The following is a 19,328-nucleotide window of genomic DNA, read 5'->3' on the forward strand; positions in this document are numbered from 1 at the left end:
GGGAATTGAACCCAGGGCCTCATGTATATGAGGCAGGCACTCTTGCCACTAGGCCATATCCCCAGCCCTTCAAATTAATTTTTAAATCAGAGTTCAACTTACATTCCTTAAATTTCTGTGACCTATAGACAAAGTTGAATACTTCCTCCTTGAAATATTTCTTTCATTTAGCTTCCTGAACTTTACATTACCCTAACTCTCCAAATTCAAAGAAATGCTAAAGTTCTTCAGAGGGAAGAAAATTTATGCTTCGTGAATGAATTTCAAAAATAAAGAGAATGAAAAGAAAATTATAAAAGTCAGTACATACACATTAGTTTAAACTAAAAAGTATACAATGTTGTTGACAGAAATTAAAGAAACAATAACAAAATACTCCTTGTCCACAGATTGCAAGATTTACGATGTTAGTTCAATGTAATTTCTGTCAATATCCTAACAGTGTATGTTTTGTTTTTTGCAGAAAGAAAAATGTATCCTAAAATTTACATGAATCTCAAGAGACTCTACTGGACAGCCAAAATAATCTTGGGGGGAAAAATAAAGTTGGCTTTCAAAGTGCTTCGAAGTCAAAGCTGATTTTTAAAACTTACTAGAAGCTGGCTACAAAACAAATGCACTCTTGCCTGTAATCCTAGCAACTCATGAGGCTAAGATGGAAGGATGACAGTTTGAAGACAGCTAGTAGGGTCTGCAAGACTCTTACTAGCAAAAAAGTCAAGATGGAGATGAGGCTCACTTGGTAGAGCAACAGTCATGAGGAAGTAAGCTGAGAACACATGTCACTGAGTTCAAGCTTAAGAAATGAAAGCAGAAGGACACCACTCACTACAAAACTATAGTTTAATATTAAAAATAGATTACAGCCAACAGAATAGATGGTGTTGATAGATGAGCTTGGACATCTGGCAATATTCAAAACCTATTCATGATTAAAGATGGTCAGGCACCTTTCTCAAACTCAAGAAGGCACTTGGACAGAATGCAAATTCCACTAGTCATACTCAGTTTAATAAAGTAGGAAAAATAAACGAAAAACTTAAGTAACAGAAAGTATGCTGACAGTATGATGGTCCACATAGAAAACTCTAATGAATCCACAAAAAAGCAAAGTCAATATGCAGTGCTGTGCATATATAGAGACAAAGTATATGAGAACCCTCAGTTCTTTCTGCTTGGTTTGTTGTGACCTTAAAAATGTTCTACAAAATAAAGTCTTCAGGGCTGGGAATATGGCCTAGTGGCAAGAGTGCTTGCCTCGTATACATGAAACCCTAGGTTCAATTCCCTAGCACCATATATATAGAGAACGGTCAGAAGTGGCGCTGTGGCTCAAGCGGCAGAGTGCTAGCCTTGAACAAAAAGAAGCCAAGGACAGTGCTCAGACCCTGAGTTCAAGGCCCAGGGCTGGCCAAAAAATAATAATAAATAAAGTCCTCAATTACAAAAAAGTAGGGGAAGGGAAAGGTGAAAACAAAACAGAACAAACTAACTTGACAAAACATTTACAGAGAATTTCATCCAACATAATACATATTCTTCTCAGCAGCCCATGGAACTCTGTTCACTATAGATCATACTCTAGGATATAAAGCAATGGCTTAGCAAATATGAGTAAGCTAAAATAACCCCTTATACCAGACCACAATGGAATTAAACTAGAGCTTAAAACTACAGAAAATCTTCAAATACATGGAGACTGAGACAACAAATTGTTAAATGATAACTGGGGTCATTGAACAAATGAAGGGAAATCCAAGAAGCCCTAAAATCCAATGAAAATTAAAACAATCTATCAAATAAACCTCTGAGATTCAACAAAGGCAATGCTTTGTAAGTGCCTGCATCAAAAAATTGTTATCTCAAATTAATACCCTAATGATGCACCTTACACTTCTAGAAAAATAACACCTCACCAAATTAATGAAAAAGACTTTTAAAAAGACCAATTTCAAGACCATTTGGTAGGAGTAAAGATAGTGGTAGTTAAAAAATGTAATAGCCAGGTGCCACTGGCTCAAGCCTGTAATCCTAGCTACTCAGGAGGCTGAGATCTCAGGCTTACTGCCAAAGTCAGCCCAAGCAGTAAATCCATGAGACTCATATCTCCAAATAACCACCAAAAGGTCAGACGAAGTGGAATTGTGGTACAGCATTGGACATTGGCAAAAAAAAAAAAAAAAAGCTCAGCAGCAGCACCCAGGCTTGAACTCAGGACTAGAGAAGCAAGAGAAAAAAAGAAGGAAGGGAGGGAGGGAGGGAGGGAGGGAAGGGAAAGGGAAAGGGAAAGGGAAAGGGAAAGGGAAAGGGAAAGGGAAAGGGAAAGGGAAGATGATGTTGAGATTCCATCTCACTCCAGTCAGAATGGCCCTCATCAAGAACACAAACAACAAATGCTGATGAGGATAAGGTACAGTTTACATCGTTAGAGGGAATGTAAATAGTGCAACTACTATGGAAATCACTATGGAAGTTCCTCAAAAGCTAAAAGTAGAACTGCCCAATGATCCAGTGATACTGCTCTGGGGCATTTATTCACAGGAATGTAAGTTAGGATATAACAGAAGCACCTGCACATCCATGTACACTGCAACACTGTTCACAGTAGCCAAGCTATGAAAATGGTCCAAGTGCCCTACAGCAGACGAATGGGTCAAGAAAATGTCATTTAATACATATGTGACTATGTATATGTATGTATGTATTATAACACAGACATACACACAGTGCAGTGTTAAGCAGGCTTAAACAAGAATGAAATTTATTGGCAGTAAATGGATCAGGAAACCATTATATTAATCAAAATTAGCCAGATTCAGAAAGATAAAAGTAACATACTTTCCCTCATATTTGGATGCTAGATCTAGGAGATAAACATAAACACATACAGGCCCATACACATGTGTATAAATATAAATGATCAACTTAGTTAATTAAAGTACAGTACATGCATGTGTGGCACACCATGGTGATATTCTTTTGGAAAAATAACATGCAATATAACAAAACTGAAAGAATTGAAACATATCCTTCCTGGAATGTGGATACCAGTGGTAGCATTGCAAAAAATATGATCAAAATACTTTGGGTACGTTTGTGAAAACAGAACAAATATTTCTGAGACTGGCTTGAGAAAGGGTATGGGGAGGAAGGAGAATGACATAAGGAATGACTAATCAAGGTGTGCATATACATAAATGGACACATTCAAATAAAACCCTCTTGTACAAATGACTGATGCTAGTAAGAATAATATTACCAGAGCAGAAAGGGCTGAAGATGTGGCTCAAGAAGTAGAGAATCTGACTACCAAGTGCAAAGGCCTAAGTTGAAACACTAGTATCATCAAAAAGAGAAAAAGACAAGAAAAAAACAACAAAAAACCCTATGCTTTAACTTAGGAATCTTGTACATTTAAGGTACTTCAAGCACATTCATCTATTGAGAGAGAGAGAGAGAGAGAGAGAGAGAGACTGGAAAAATAAAAATAAAGGAGAAATTCAGCAAATGAACCTCCATACATGAAATAACAGCAAAAAATAAAACAAAACAAAACAAAAAAAACAATGAAGTAGCAGGAGAAAAGTAACAAGCTTTCCTTAACTGGAGTTCTATGAGAGAAAACTTGGATGAACAATTCTGGTGAGTTTCCTTTCCTGGGAAGTGGTGCTATGGCTCAAGTGGTGGGGTGCTAGCCTTAAGCACAAGGAAGCCAGGGACAGTGCTCAGGGGATGGGTTCAAGACCCAGGACTGGCAAACAAAAAAGAATTACAATAAACGGAAATAAACACTGTATGCTCTAAAACATTTCATGTCACTTTTTGAAAACCTCAAATCCAAAATTAAAATTCAAGAACACAAATGTACCCTTACACACAAATAAATGAGGGACTCAGAATTTAAAGCAAAATCCCAACTTAGTAAATAAACTACAATGTCTATCAAAATAAATAAATAGAAAACACTAGCACCATTAAAGAAACACCAAGAAAACAACTCAAGAGACTGAAAATGAGATGAAAGGCTAGATAGTTATAGCACACAGCATAAGCCTAGTATTCAAGAAGCACAGGTAGGAGTGCCTAGAGCTCTAGGCCAACCTGGGCAACAAAAGAAGGGGAAAGCTGGGCATTGGTGGTTCTTGCCTGTAATCCTTGGGGCTCAGATCTAAGCACAGTTTGAAACCCACCCAGGCAGGAAAGTCCATCAGACTCTCATCTCCAATTAACCAGCAAAAAGCCAGAAGTGGAGCTACAGCTTGACTGGTATAGTGCTGGCCTAATGGGGAAAAAAAAAAGCTAAGGGACAGTGCCTAGGCCCTGAGTTCAAGCCCCAGAACAGGAACGAAAAACACACACACACACACACACACACACACACACACACACACACACACGGAGGGAAGGGGAGGAAGAAACAATAAAAGAGCAGAAAGTTGAAAAAGTAACACTGGAGATCCAACCCATATGTAATTTGGGCTTCTGAAGAACAAAAAACTAACATAATGGAACAGAAATAATATTTAAGGCTGCAATCAAAGTTGTTGCCTAGGGCTGGGAATATGGCATAGTGGCAAGAGTGCTTGACTCGTATACATGAAGCCCTGGGTTCAATTCCCCAGTACCACATATACAGAAAATGGCCAGAAGTGGTGCTGTGGCTCAAGTGGCAGAGTGCTAGCCTTGAGCAAAAAGAAGCCAGGGACAGTGCTCAGGCCCTGAGTCCAAGGCCTAGGACTGGCAAAAACAAAAAACAAAAACAACAATAACAACAAAGATGACAAAGTTGTTGCCTAGAACTAGGTAGATGAACAGCACAGGGAGTGACAGTTTAAGGACAGTACATTTCAAAGTAATGAAAATGTTCTAAATCCATTACGGTATTGGCCGTACAACTCTGAACATATTAAATATCACTGAACTGCAGTCTAAATGAGTGAATTATAAATAATGTTTCAATAAAGCTGTTATTTTTAAAAAGAAAAAAACTATTTCAGAAAAGTATTTTCTGAAATAAAATGAAAGGTAAACCATATGTTTAAAGGGTCTCCTCCAAGTATTACAGGGAATTAATTGGTTTACAATAATAAACTGCAAAAGATACAGGAAATAATTATGCTTTAAAGATAAAAGATGGTTATAGGTCTGTGAGTTCATTTCTGGGTATTCTGTTCTGTTCCATTGGTCCTCAGGCCTATTCTTGTGCCAGTGCCAAGCTGTTTTTATTACTATAACAAATGCTGGCATGGACATGGCCAAAAAGGAACTCTATGACACTGTTAGTAGGAATGTAAACTTATTCAATCACTCTGGAAAGCAGAGTGGAGGTTCCTCAAAACTTAAAACATAGAGCTACCCATGACCTACTGATTCCCCTCCTAGTGTTTGTCCAATAGAGCACAAACAAGGCCATGCTAAAACTACCAGCACAACCATGTTCACTGCAGCATTATTTACCATAGTCAAGTCTATGGAATCAGCCCAGAAGCCACTCAATGAACGAATGGCTCAAGAAACTGTGGTATATATACACAATGGAATTCTACTTAACCATCAGAAAAAATGATATTGTACCAATCATAAGGAAATGGATGCACTGTATTCATAAACTGCTTTGATAAATGGCAACTTCTTTGCACAACTACTTAAAGATAATAAAAAAAATGTTTTTAGAGAGTCTCTAGGGCTTGGGAATGTGGCTTAGTAGTAGAGTGCTTGCCTACCATGAATGAAGCCCTGGGTTCGATTCCTTAGCACCACAAAAATAGAAAAGGCCAGAAGTGGCTCTGTGGCTCAAGTGGTAGAACACTAGCCTTGAGCACAGAGAAGCCAGGGACAGTGCTCAGGCCCCGAGTTCAAGCCCCAGGACTGGCACAAAAAAAAAAGTCTCTAGCCTAAAAGAAATTTGCTATTATTTTAAAAGCACATTCTCAACTATATCAAAAACTACTTACCAAACAAAATATTATTGGACTCCTATTTCCAAAAAGCTTTAGAAAATAAAGGGTAAGCCACAGATGCTCTTGAGTAATCAAGAAATGACTAAAGCTGGGTGTGGTGGTACATATCTGTAACCTCAGCCTCTTGGGAAGTAGAGACAGGAGTAGAGATAGGAGAAAAGAGAGGAGTACCATAGTTCTCCTCTAGCCTGAGCACAAAGTTAGGGAAACTATCTGAAAAACAAACTAAAGTAAGTACTGGAGGCATGGCTCAAGTGGCAAAGTGCTTGCCTAGCAAATGTGAGGCCCAGTTCAATACCAGGTACAGAAGGGAAAGGGAGGACTTAAAAAACTTTAGGAGAAGGTTAATGGTAAATATTTTGAGTAATTAATTGTGGAACTAAATAAACACAAGGGCATTAAAATGTCATAAGCTTACAAAGTTGCAATAATGCCACTTAAAAAATGGAAGAAGCCAGGTGCCAGTGGCTCATGCCTATAAGGAGGATGAGATCTGAGGATCACAGAAGCCAGCAGGGACAGAAAAGTCCCTGTGAGACTTTTACCTCCAATTAACCACTTAAAAAACTAAAAGTGGAACTATGGCTCAAAGTGGTAGAATGCTAGCCTTGAGCAAAAGAGGTCAGGGACAGCACCCACCCAGGCCCAATACTCAACCCTCAGGACAGGCCAAAAAAAGAAAAAAGAAAAGAAAAGATACCTAGATTGAAAATATACTACATGTACTATTCATAGTACAAAAAAGCTGAAGAGGACAAAAGTACAGGAAAAGTACAGGGAATAAACAATAATGAAAAGATATTCAGATCTCTAAAGTAGGTATAAGACTGTATTTACCTAGCCTGGTAATAAAGATTTAAATGTGCTTTTAGGAATTCATGAAGATGACTGAAAAGTGATCCAAAGTTAGATCATGAAGAAAAAGATTAGAAAATAATCATTTCTGATAAAACATAAAACTAGAAATAATTTCCACAAAAGAAAAACGTTTCCTTCAAAATCAATGTTGAGGAACAGTTTCTGGCATTTCTGGCCTATTTGTTCTTTGAAGGTTTGGTAAAATTACCCTTTGAAAGCAGGTTGAAAACAAACTTTTAGGAATTAATATGCTGTTAAAACAGAAACATGATAAAGAAAAGCTACTGTGAGGACCAGACATCAAATAATACAACAGTCCTCTCTGCCTATGTGACTATTTTATGGTATATAAATGCAAATTACTCCAACACAGGGGTCAGCAAAGGAAATAAAGATAACTACTCAATTCCTCTGCTGTGTCTGGAGAGCAGCAAGACATAAGTGACTGTGAGTGGATATGCTCTTGTACAACTGGATTTACACAAACCCACTGGGTTTGGCTTGTATCACAGCTTGCCAGATTTCAGTCCAATGGAATACAAAGTCCAGAAATAGATCCTCCAAGTACACATGAAAATTAAGCACAGTGGCATCTCAACTGACTGCAAAACTTTTTAAGTAATAGTACTAGGACAACTGGTTAGCAATTTAGAAAGAGATAAAATTAGATCTTTACTTCACATAAAGTACATAAATAGACTCCAAATGAATCTAAAACTTAAATACTAAACTGTAAGCAATGGAAGAAAACTGGTAAATTTCTTTTAAGTATGATATAACTATACAAGTCCAGGTGCAAAAGAGAAAAAGAAAAGGAGGAAGGAGAGGGAAAAAAGGAAGAGAGGAGAAAGTAATTAAAATTATGGACTTTTACATAGCACTAAAAAAAAACCAAAACTATAAGCTTAAAGGAAAATGACAGACTGGGGGAAATGGTTTTAATGTGTCATAAATAAAGGGACTAGTATCTCTAAAAACCTCTTAAGTAGAGGGTTATAAAAATACAAACTAAAATGGACAAAATAATGGGATTTCACTATGAGATTTTCATGCATGCTATAATGTTCTAATGAACATTTTAAAAGACACAAACATGGCCCTTAAACAGAGAAAAAATGTTCAAATTCACTCAAAATTGAAGATGCAAATGAAAGCTCCACTTTCACAAAGCTTATTGGCAAATACTCAGAAGCATGACAACACATTCTGTTGAAGCAGTAGGGAGGCCGAGACGCACTCTCATCTATTTCTGGTAGGAAGGCAAATGTACATACTCTTTCTACAGGACAAAATTTGGCAATATTTAGCAAAAACAAATTATGCATAGACCTAGCAACCCCAATTCTCAGCATTGTCTGTGAAAATTCACTAATTCAACAATAATATGAAAATACATACATGGCTATCCACAGAAGCTATCATTTATAATTTTCTAAAAATGGGAATAACTTATATGCTCTTACATAAGAGACTAGCTGCATAAATAATTTGCATATGAACATAATAGAAAACAAGAAGAAAGGCCTCTGTGAATTAGTAAGATAATAATTTTGAGGTCACACGTTCACAAAGAGCAAAAGATTATATATTATACACTTCCTTTTATATAAGTAAGGAAAAAGGTTAAAGTATACATACATGTCACTGCTCACTGATGTATAAAAAAACTGAATAAGTCATTAAGAATAGATCACTTATCCACCAGGAACAATTTAGAAGACATATGCACATCGTTAGGTGAGTGCATGTGTATGTGCATGGACATGTGTATCTAAGAGCAGATCTCACTACTTAGCACAGTGTCATTGAAACGCACAGTTCTCCAATCCTAAACTAAAGTCATGTAGCACTGTGCCTATTTTTTGACTCTTAGAATTACATTAACTATTTATACATGCTCAAATAAATAATCAAATCAACAATGAATGGGAGAACAAGAGATGAACTCTCAACAGAAAGAAATGAACCTAAGTATATTTCAAATTAATAGCACACTCATACTTAACAGTGAATCTGTAACTCAATAGTTGGATGAATAGCCACAAACAAAAAAAATTTTAATAGTAAAGAAAAGTTCACTTTGGTTAGTTTAATGGTAAAGAAAAGTTCACTTTGGTTAGTAATATGAGTATGTGATTCTTAAATTACTACTGTGAATCAGGCTAGGACTGGAGCAAGTTAAGTATTTTGTAGAAAATAGAAGCCAAGTTCTTCACTGTTTGAGAAGAGAGTTACAAATACGAAAAGGGTTAACTCACAGACAGCTAGGACTAGAGTGGAGCTGGCTGGTTATATCAGTATGAGCTCATGTGGTTTTTAGTACATAGAAAAGGAGGGAGGTTTGAAGACAAACAAAAATATGTGTGTGTGTGTGTGTGTGTGTGTGTGTGTGTGTGTGTGTGTGTGTGTGTTTATTTCCTAACAGGTGGCTGAGAGGGTCTAGTGTTAAGCACACTTGCCTTCCAGATCAACACCATTCTTCACCAAAAGACACCAGGGCTCCTTGGAGAAATGGCTGGTTCTAAGGCTGAGTATGGGAAATATGAGATGAGCCTGGAACAAAACTGTTGCAACAAAGTATAAGGTCTATTTAAACTATTATGAGGACAGATCAAAAGAATACAGAAATACCCAACATTCTAGACACAGCCACTAGCCAAACTCTGACTAGACTATCAAAATAATAACAACTTACAAAATAAGAAAATCTTTCATACTGACACAGTAAGAGAAAGACTGTAATTCTACTTTTATGTAGTTTCAAAATAACTTTCCACAAAATATTTTATTAGTCATGTGCTACTTCTGGGATGCAATGAGAAGAAAACTGCAATGCTTTCTACTGCTACCAAAGGAAAATATAAGGGATATTTAGTCATAAGGAGGCAATAAATACAAGTTGGTAAGTATACCCTACAAAATAATTAGTTTGTAATCTTTGAAAGTATAAAGGTCATAAAAATCAACAAAACTGAGAAGCTGTTCCTGATTGAAAGAGGAATAACTACTGAAGGCAATGAAATATTCTGAACTGGATAGTTTTACTAAAAGACAACATTAGGACCTTTCTTGAAACTTAAATAGGGACTAAGGAATAGATAGATGGCAGTATGTTTCAACATTATAGTTTACTGATGACTCATACTGTGATTAGGTAAAAACATCCCCTTTTGTGGGAAATACACACTAAAATATTTTGACAGCTCAGTGTTCAGTCAGTTTTACTTCTGAACTTAAGACAGCAATAAATAGTCCTTTGCAATGTACCTGCAACTTTTCTGTACACTTGTGGCTATCTCAAACTAGATCATAAGCAACTTTTCAATGGTTTGTTCATGTAGCACTTCAAACTATGGGACCATATCCCTAAGAATAAATGTGATTTTGTTTTGTTTTGTTTTGTCTTGTTTTTGCCAGTCCTGGGGCGTGGACTCACGGCCTGCGCACTGTCCCTGGCTTCTTTTTTGCTCAAGACTAGCATTCTACCATCTGAGCCACAGCACCACTTCTGGCTTTTTCTACGTATGTGGTGCTCAGGAATCAAACCCAGGGCTTCATGTATATGAGGCAAACACTCTACCACCAGGCCATATTCCCAGCCCATGTAAAGTATGTTTGCCTCCTCTTTTTTTGTTTTTTAAGCAACCATTGTCAGATAAACTCAATAAATGTCTTAAACGAGTACTGAGAACTTTATAGGTTCCTGTGTTGTCCCAGCCATTCACTATTGGTCAACAATACACCCATTCATCCCTTTCCTATGATTTCTACAGGATCTCCCTGGGTAACTTTCTTTATGGTGGTCTTTTTCTTTAAAATTAATTACATGCAGTTTCTTCCTACTTCTCATCACAAATACTAGTATTTTAACCCTCAATTTTTCATTTTCTATTGTCCTAAAGATGAACAATATAACTTTTGTTGCTAGGGATGATGGACAAATATCATTGCCATTGAATGACATGCAGTTTTATGAATTTTTTATGTTTAGACTAGCTTCAAACCATGAATCCCCCATCACCACCACTCAAGTAGCTAGGATTACAGGCTTGAGCTACTGTACCCCAGGTAAGGAAAGTTAAATAACTAATGTGCACCCTGTAAGAACAGAGATTTTACAAGTAACCCTTGGTTTTTTACACTGAGAGAGTTTTTATGTGCAAAGTACCCATGAAAACTGGCAATTTGTTCTTTGCATTTCCAGGGCACAGCATAGTGTATGGCAGATAGCAGGTCTTTGGCAAATATGTGTATGGTATAAGTGATTTTGTTTTCTTCAGTAATTTTGAACAAGTATGCATCATTTTAAATATTTTAAAGTAAACATTACATTTTTCTTTAATGACAGGAAATAAACTGGTGCCTCTCCATGAAAGCAACTGTGCTGTGGCTATCAATCCTCTAGACACTCCCCCCTCCCCCCCAAAAAAGTCTGCACTTTTCTAAAAGTTCTCAGAAATGTGGGAACACACCTTCAAACCCCAAATCTTGGAATGACAAAGAATCATTAATGAAAGACTTAGATTTTTACTAATCTCAGGCCAATTCTGTAACATGATGGTAAGTAAATAAAAGAAGCTGAGATGTAGTTATTCTAGGGGAAGTCCATTTTTACTATAACAAAGCAAAATGCACAATTGCATAACCTCCAATCAACAAATAATGCACGTTTTAGTGACAAACAACAAACCAGAAACATTTGTTTCTTGGTGACAATAAATTGAAAGATTATCAAACAGTTCTCTCTATAAATAATTTAGTTAAAATTTAAAAAATTGATTTTCCTTGACAAAGCAATTGCACTTGAAGGAATTTCCTGTATGGATGCAATCATGCATCCTTATAGGCATTTGTAAACTTACATTATTAAAGTCATTACATCCTACAGAGTAAAGTACCCTCAATAGAGAACAGGGAATTTCTGAGATAAAACAATAGCCTATTTGCAGTTATATGAAGAGGGTTTTACACACTGATATAGTCAATGTATGACAATTAAAAATATTACAAACTGAATAATGATATATGTAATATGTGGCAATGGTTAACTGATAACACTGGAAAGTAAGAGATGGGATCAAAGAAAACTTGGTCTTTTTCTGTGTGTGTGTGTGTGTGTGTGTGCCAGTCCTGGGGCTTGGATTTGGGGCCTGTGTGCTGTCCCTGAGCTTTATTATGTAAGGTTAGCATTCTACCACTTGAGTCACAGCTCCATTTCTAGCTTTTTTTTTTTTTTTTTTTTTGGAGGCTGGGGGTAGTTAATTGGAGATGAGTCTCACGGACTTTCCTGCCTGGGCTGGCTTCAAACCGCAATCCTCAGATTTCAGCTTTCTGAGTAGTTAGAATTATAATAGGTATGAGCCAATGGCACCTTGCTCATATCTTTTTTAAAAAATGAGGGTGGGGAGGTGTTGGAGTGAGATAAAGTCTCACTATGTACTCCAGGCAGCCTCAAATTCCCAATCCTTCTGCCTCAAACACTCAAATGTTGGGGTTACAGAAGTATACTACCATGCACAGCCTTCATGTCTTTTTATACTCTTTAATAAGAACTGTACTCATTGCCTTACGTATGAAACGTAACCCCTCTATAAATCACTTTAACAATAAAGAAATGAGAAAAATACCAACTGTGTTATCTAAATGCTGCCAAAAATAGTGATTTTTCAAGAAAAAATTTCAATTAATCTATCTTAGATTTGCTTTAAAAAATCTAAGTGGGAGAAGGGAATCAAAGATGGAAAAAATAGTTGGGGAACACTTCTCCTTAAATAGTGCATGAAAATTGTTCAAGGTTAATCTGAATGATTCTCTTTTTTTGTTCTTTTTGTATATGTTTGTTAAGTTCCACAGTAAAATCTTCCTAAGAGCATATAAAACAGGTATATCCAGAGCTATTCTGGATTAGGCAGAAGTGGGAGGAACCACTATGCTAGGCTTTTCTTTATTCCTCTATAGTGTACTCCAAAGTCAAATGAGTTGCATGAGACAATTAAACACCACTATTATAATCATCACCACTACAGGAGCACAAAACCTATACAGTTTAAGAGATTCCAGGCACAGGCAAAAGAAAGCCTAAAATAGCAACAAATAGTTTCAGAGTGTGAATGGGGGCAAGGTTTTCCTTCCCTTTCCCTCCTTTTTTCCCCTTTACTTCTTTTCACCCTCTCTTTCCCTCTTTCCCCCACTTTTTCTTTCCTTTTCATAACTTTGCTTGGTTTGGTTTGCACTTCTGGGAATCAACCTAGAGATTTAACATGCTGGGCAAGAACACTATCGCTGAGCAACATCTTCAGGACTATCCATAGTTTGTAAATTTCCTTACAAAAACAAAAATCATCATAATTATCATAAAATATTGTAGTTTCCACGTGCATAACTGATGTGAGCCCAACTTTATAAATAAAGATTATCTGCAATCTTCAAATTTTGAGGGTTCCAAGTGCAATTCAACAATCAACACAAAATGACAGATCCTCAGTTTCATTAGAAGGGGAAAAGAAATTTGACCTGGCAGTATCTGTTAGTCCTAAGGCAGCAGGTCCTGAACGAAAGAAGAAAAGTAGGAACCATATCACATACATGCTCTTTTAGCTTATCTTTGACATGCCTGGAATCTAAGAATCCCTTCTTCTTGAACAGAGAAGCTGGTGTGAGCAAAGAAATGGATTTTCATTTGCCAAAAGCAGGCAATCAATAAGAGATATCTATTACTGTCCTCTACTTTGCAAAAAAAAAAAACAAAAAAAAAAACCTGTTTAGGTAAACATAAGATAAGGGAACAGGTTCAGGCAAGAAACTTGCCTATCATTAGTCATTACACAATTGAATAATAGTATAATCTAGGTTTGTCTCCTTTAAAGCCTATATTTTGTCTACCAAGGTACTATCCTCTAAAAATTACCATCTTATAGCACAGCAGCTACAGTAAGTTCCAACTACAGTGTTCCAGCTCACCTGGGATTACTATGAACAGTGAAAGTTAAGAGCAACAAAGCAGAACATCTGTCCAGAGACTGCATTAATTGCTGCTCAGCAAATTACACTGTAGAACTAGAAAAGAATACTAAAATTCAATTAACATGATCCTCTCCATTCCAAGTAATCAGTGTACCTTTGAAAAACAACCAGTCCTAACATTCTTCCCAGCTCAGAGGCACGAAGAGGTTGCCAAAGAAAACTTGTCAGTCTATAGTATCTAACCACTACCTTCCAGGTGTGTTAAGTTTTTTGTTTTTTGTTTTTTTTTACTTTTAGCACTAAAAATTAAGGGGAATTTGTTTCAACTTAAAAGTGAGATTTATGAAGTAAGACAGCAGTTATCACTGCAGCCTGGAGACAGCAGTGGTTCTACAGTTGTCCAAATAGATACTTAGAACCCAGTTCTGCTTACTTAAAATTCTCTAAAAGGGATAAAATGAGATAGCCTAGGGCCAAAAGCTCAAGGTAGAAAATAAGTCATTATTAATAATAAGTTATTATTAACATCTGCATTAATCTCACACCAGATTCTCAGCAAGTTGATTACCCGATATTACAACCAAGTGGTCAAATCGGGATATATAGGATAAATGAAATGAGTCACATATACACATAAACACATGACTTTCATTTGTGTTGTGGCTCAGTATGGATTTTCATTCACACAATGGGCTTCTTGAGAGAAGGGATCAAGTCTACATTGCTCATATATACCTCTCAGTAGGAGAGTCCCTGCAATGCATATCAGTCTCTCACTAAATATTCATGGAATTAAATTTGCAGAAATTCCTTCACAAACAGATTGGCATTCAGGAGTGCTTATTTTGGAATAGGAAATGCCATTTTTAACAGTCCCCCCTCCAGTAAATAACTGAACAAACCACACAGGAGACATCAATATTAAAAGTTTCTATGAATAATCAAGTTTTACAAGTGAGAAAAGAAGCAAGAAAACTAGTTTGGGAATCAGGCAAATGTTGGAAATTCAAATGTCTGTTCCACCACTCTACGGTTTTATAAATATTACGCACACTGAGTCTCAATTGCCACATCAGGAAAATGGAGGTAATTACTTCTACTTTTTTTTTTTTTTTTTTTTTTTTTGTCCAGTCCTGGGGCTTGGACTCATGGCCTGAGCACTGTCCCTGGCTTCTTTTTGCTCAAGGCTAGCACTCTGCCACTTGAGCCACAGCGCCACTTCTGGCCATTTTCTGTATATGTGGTGCTGGGGAAGCGAACCCAGGGCCTCATGTATATGAGGCAGGCACTCTTGCCACTAGGCCATATCCCCAGCCCCTACTTCTACTTCTATTAGGTTGTCATAAACCTAATTCATGTGCATGAGCAACACCAAGTACAACTGATAGAGAGTGGTTTTTATTTTAAGTCTCTGGTAATACTTTTCCCTTCTCATAAATGGCAGAAATTTTCAAAAAGCAGGAATGAAGATAGTAGTTATGTGTAAGCTAATTTATTGCTAATGTTAGTAGAGCCAATGTGACAACTGTAAGAACTCCCATTAAGGTCCTTCACAGTCTAATTAAAAGTGACCAGGCTCTCCTCTTCAGGGAGCCTGTGCTCCCTCTTAGCCTACTCTTCCTAAGGTAAGATGTGCAAAGTCAAGAACTGTGATAAATTATGTGTATCACAATGGATTGTGCAAGCAATAGATTTTCTTTGCAAGTCCAAATCCGAATTAAAGCACTAAATGTTAGAACTCTATATATAGAGGGAAGACTGTTGTTGAAATATGAAAAACAATAAAATTAGGGCTGGGAGTTTGGCTTGGTGTTAGAGTGCTTGCCTTGGATGCATGAAGCCCTGGGATTGATTCCTCAGTATCACATAAACAGAAAAGGCCAGAAGTGGTGCAGTGGCTCAAGTGCTAAAGTGCTACTAGCTTTGAGCAAAAGAAGCTCAGGGACAGTGCCGAGGCGCTGAGTTAAAGCCCCAGGACTGGCAAAAAATAAATTAAAAAATTAAATTAAATTAAAGGCTAGAGATATAGCTAAGTGTAAAGTAACTATCCATCATGAACAAGACTGGGGCTTGATTCTTAACACTAAAAAAAAATTTTTTTAAATAGACTTTAAAAGAAAAAAACCAAGAATTAAAAACTTGTACAAGCTTTTAGTTTAAAACAGTAATAATACATACAACAAATGGCTAAGTCTTCTATTAATATACAGTTGCTTTCCCTTCAAAAGTAGAGCAAAAATACAATAAGGATTATTAGATCATTCCAATCAGCTAAGTGCTTAATTCATTTTACTGTGCTACATACACTCAACCATAGAAGTGAAAATTTTCCACTAACAAAATTCTCTATACACTTCTAAAGACAACATTGCTCCATTCACTGAAATAGGTCTTATGAAGGCAGTTTCCACTGTTTTCTCTTAGACATAAACTTTCATAGGAAGCAATGAGTCAATGAACTTTTAAGGCTTCCCCCCCCCCACTGGCCCCTCCTCCCAAGAGTAGTTAACCACACTATTATTAAAATGTATTGAATGGTACATTCTACTGGTCAATTGCTTTTTACTCAATGCAATAAAAGAATCTTGCACTTTAGGAGCTCATTAACAACTGCAATTCTCCTGCTTAAATTTCCAGCTCTCCGAGGATAAAAAACAAACAAAAACACATTAGCCCATTAAAAATCAACTGTAACATTCAAATAATCAATGTAGATACACATTATTAGTATAACGTAAATACTCACTCTACAGCACCAAGAAGAATTCATGCAATATTGTTTGCTATTTAAACAACATTTTTTCAGAAGGATGCTGCTTTTCTAAGATAAACATATATTACACTGGGACCTCATTGAAACACTCAATTCCTATATTCTAAAACATGTAACTGGGCAGTACACTAGACTCACTCTCCAACTATGCTACTTAAGTTATAGAACAATACTTTCTAAAGAAAGTAATTTAAATCAATAATCAATGCTACTGAGAATGTCTGACAATAAGTAAAATGCCCAACACCAAAACAAATGAAATTTTCCTCTTTCCTAGCCTTCAGTTCCATATAAAGACTGTAAAAGTAAGTAAAAAGATCATCACAAGGTCAGTAAGGTACTCACACCATTAACATCCCTCTCTCTCCTTTTCTAATCTTAGTTTTCCTTAACCAGGGCAGTCTCAACAGGATGCCAAGAACATCACATCACTTTTTAAAGAAAGATATATGAAATAATTAGAGCTATGTGATGATGAAAACTTAACATTGATACTGAAACCATATTTAATTAAACACATGCTTTCTCTTAACACAGTTTCCCAAAAATTAAAGCCACAATGTTTTCAAAAGCCTTGGCATGAAATCTATCTCAACAAGAGTTACCAACTGCACTAGTACTAACAGTCCTGAGCAGCCCCACCTCCCACCTACCCCAAAAAAGTATTACTTTTATCTGTGGAATTCTCTGCCAGTCTTGGCCTGGAAAACTGGGTGGGCTCTGAGGATAGATATCAGATCTGGCCTTTGGGAGGAAGCACAAGTTATTGGAAGCATAAAGCTGTGATCTTTATAAACCTCAATTTGAGGCTTTGTTAACCATATTGATTCCTTCCTCCCACTCCTTTTTTGAAGGAGAAAGACAAAGCAAACCAAAAGAATGAGTTTCAAAATAGAAAAAAATCACCACTTTACTTATGAAACCCTCCAACTCAACAAAGAACTGTTAAAGATAGCCAAATGGAAAATGTCAGGGAAGGGGGTTTTGGCACATACACAACTATTAAACATAAGAACCACAACTTCAAGGTGAGGAGTAAAGAATAAAAGCAGGAGCAGAAAAAGGGGAGCAGGACAAGGTCCAGCTTAAAAACCACTAGCTCAGAAGGGCCCCTCAGTACTGACTCCTCCATGTGGGGCATCCAGGCTGGAGAAAAGCAGAGGGTTACACAGAACATTAAGCAGACTTAACATTGGATTAAACACACTACTGCAAGTTTCAACAAATGTTTATGGCATACGTAAAAACACATTTACAACAAGAAAGAAGAGAGGCACCTGGAGACATCTGACACTGGGCATGCTCTGCAGGCAACTCAGTGCGCACATGCTCTCTACCAGGTTGGCGCAGCCTAGCCACAAAGACCTTGGCACAGAACACTGCAGGATGACAAAAAGGAAGGAAGAGAAGAAGCAGTTAGAGGCCGTAACAAATCACTCCTTCACACAGGCAACTTGAATGTTAGTTGGGGCAGGGGGCACACTGCAACGGTTTACAGGTCAGCAATGGTCCTAGGCAGTTTAGTGAACCCTTGGGAGAGGACTACTTCCTTGTCCTGCGGACAAGGGCATTTCCACTGCCAACCACCAATTTCTCACAATCTATCTAGTAAACAGAATCAAGAGGGGGGAGAAAGTATGTTTAAATGAAACCCACTAATGGGAGCTATGAATTTGAGTATGAAACAAGATTAGTGGAGAAACCATATGTATACTTTCATAAAATGATTTCTGGTCTATTTCATATTATTACAATTTCCAGTACTGTTCAGTAACTTATGTGCCAGGCTCTTCCCACACCACAGTATAAAGAAATTGAAGCTCAGAGGTTAAATGATTTGCAACAAGGACACACAGCAAACAAGGGGAGAACCAAATTTCAAACTTTAGCTTGACCAAATCCCACATTCTTCTATTGTTAAAACCCCAACCTTTATAATATGAATGAAGTTTTGCACTTCCCTAAAATAAAATCACAGGACACTTACAAAATTAGGCAAAAGAAGCAAGAAAGATGACTGACAGATTGATAGATACAAGCCAATAAAAGAGTTACTTTACACACATCTGATTTTCAGTGTCATCTATATCTCTGCCTCTCAAAGGTAAAAAAAACTTTGGAATATCATAATTTTTATTTTGGACTTTGTATACAAAGTTCATCAGCATGACTAAAATTTTACAAAGTTTAATTTACTTGTCTTTTTTCATCCTTTTGTTAAAAGTTTGCTGCTTTTAAAAGAATTAAGACAAATATAAAATTGGCATATATATGATGGCTAGTATCGAATAATAATCTGACTATTTTTTCAGATCTACTTAATTAACCTAAAATTAACTTACTACCGCAAAAGTAATCACACAAAAAGGACATGAAGATAGACGCTTGAGTTCAACCAAAACACTGAAAGCTCATCAATTTGCTCACACTAGCTAGCTTCCTGATGTACACTATGAGCCTAGCATAACTTTCACACTCAAAGAGTCCATGTTTGTGGAGGAAATCTTATGACTTTAATATAAATGACAATATTGCTTGAAATCAGAAAGATGTGGGTTCCTATACAGAGTGTGCTAATTACTAGTTTCAGCTTATCCATAAGGCACAGAATCCTAAAGGATACAAAAACTAGAGCTATCAAAAGAAATAGAGAACTGAGCAGCTCTCTAGCAGCAATGGAAATGTCACATATTTGCAATGTTAATATGATTCCAAAGCTTATTATAGCCAATATCGTAGCAGTGTGTTTCATTTCTTTTCCAAGCACAAATGCT

The 19,328-nt window shown here is 36.7% G+C and overlaps 1 protein-coding gene across 7 annotated transcripts in view; it reads right to left on the bottom strand.

Annotated features, from left to right (window-relative positions):
• Nucleotides 1–19,328, bottom strand: part of Fbxw11 (F-box and WD repeat domain containing 11) — a 103,050-nt gene that overhangs the window by 52,527 nt on the left and 31,195 nt on the right. For 2 of the 7 annotated variants that reach the window (XM_048333932.1, XM_048333931.1), the window contains exon 2: nucleotides 17,832–17,933. The exons of 4 other annotated variants lie outside the window; for them this stretch is intronic. In XM_048333932.1, the coding sequence (XP_048189889.1) occupies nucleotides 17,832–17,933 (102 nt within the window). Of the gene's footprint in view, nucleotides 1–1,509; nucleotides 1,529–17,831; nucleotides 17,934–19,328 lie in introns of those variants that run through there. One more of the 7 variants, XM_048333934.1, reaches the window with a different exon arrangement.

Source organism: Perognathus longimembris, chromosome 25, assembly GCF_023159225.1.
Source record: "Perognathus longimembris pacificus isolate PPM17 chromosome 25, ASM2315922v1, whole genome shotgun sequence".
NCBI lineage: Eukaryota > Metazoa > Chordata > Mammalia > Rodentia > Heteromyidae > Perognathus > Perognathus longimembris.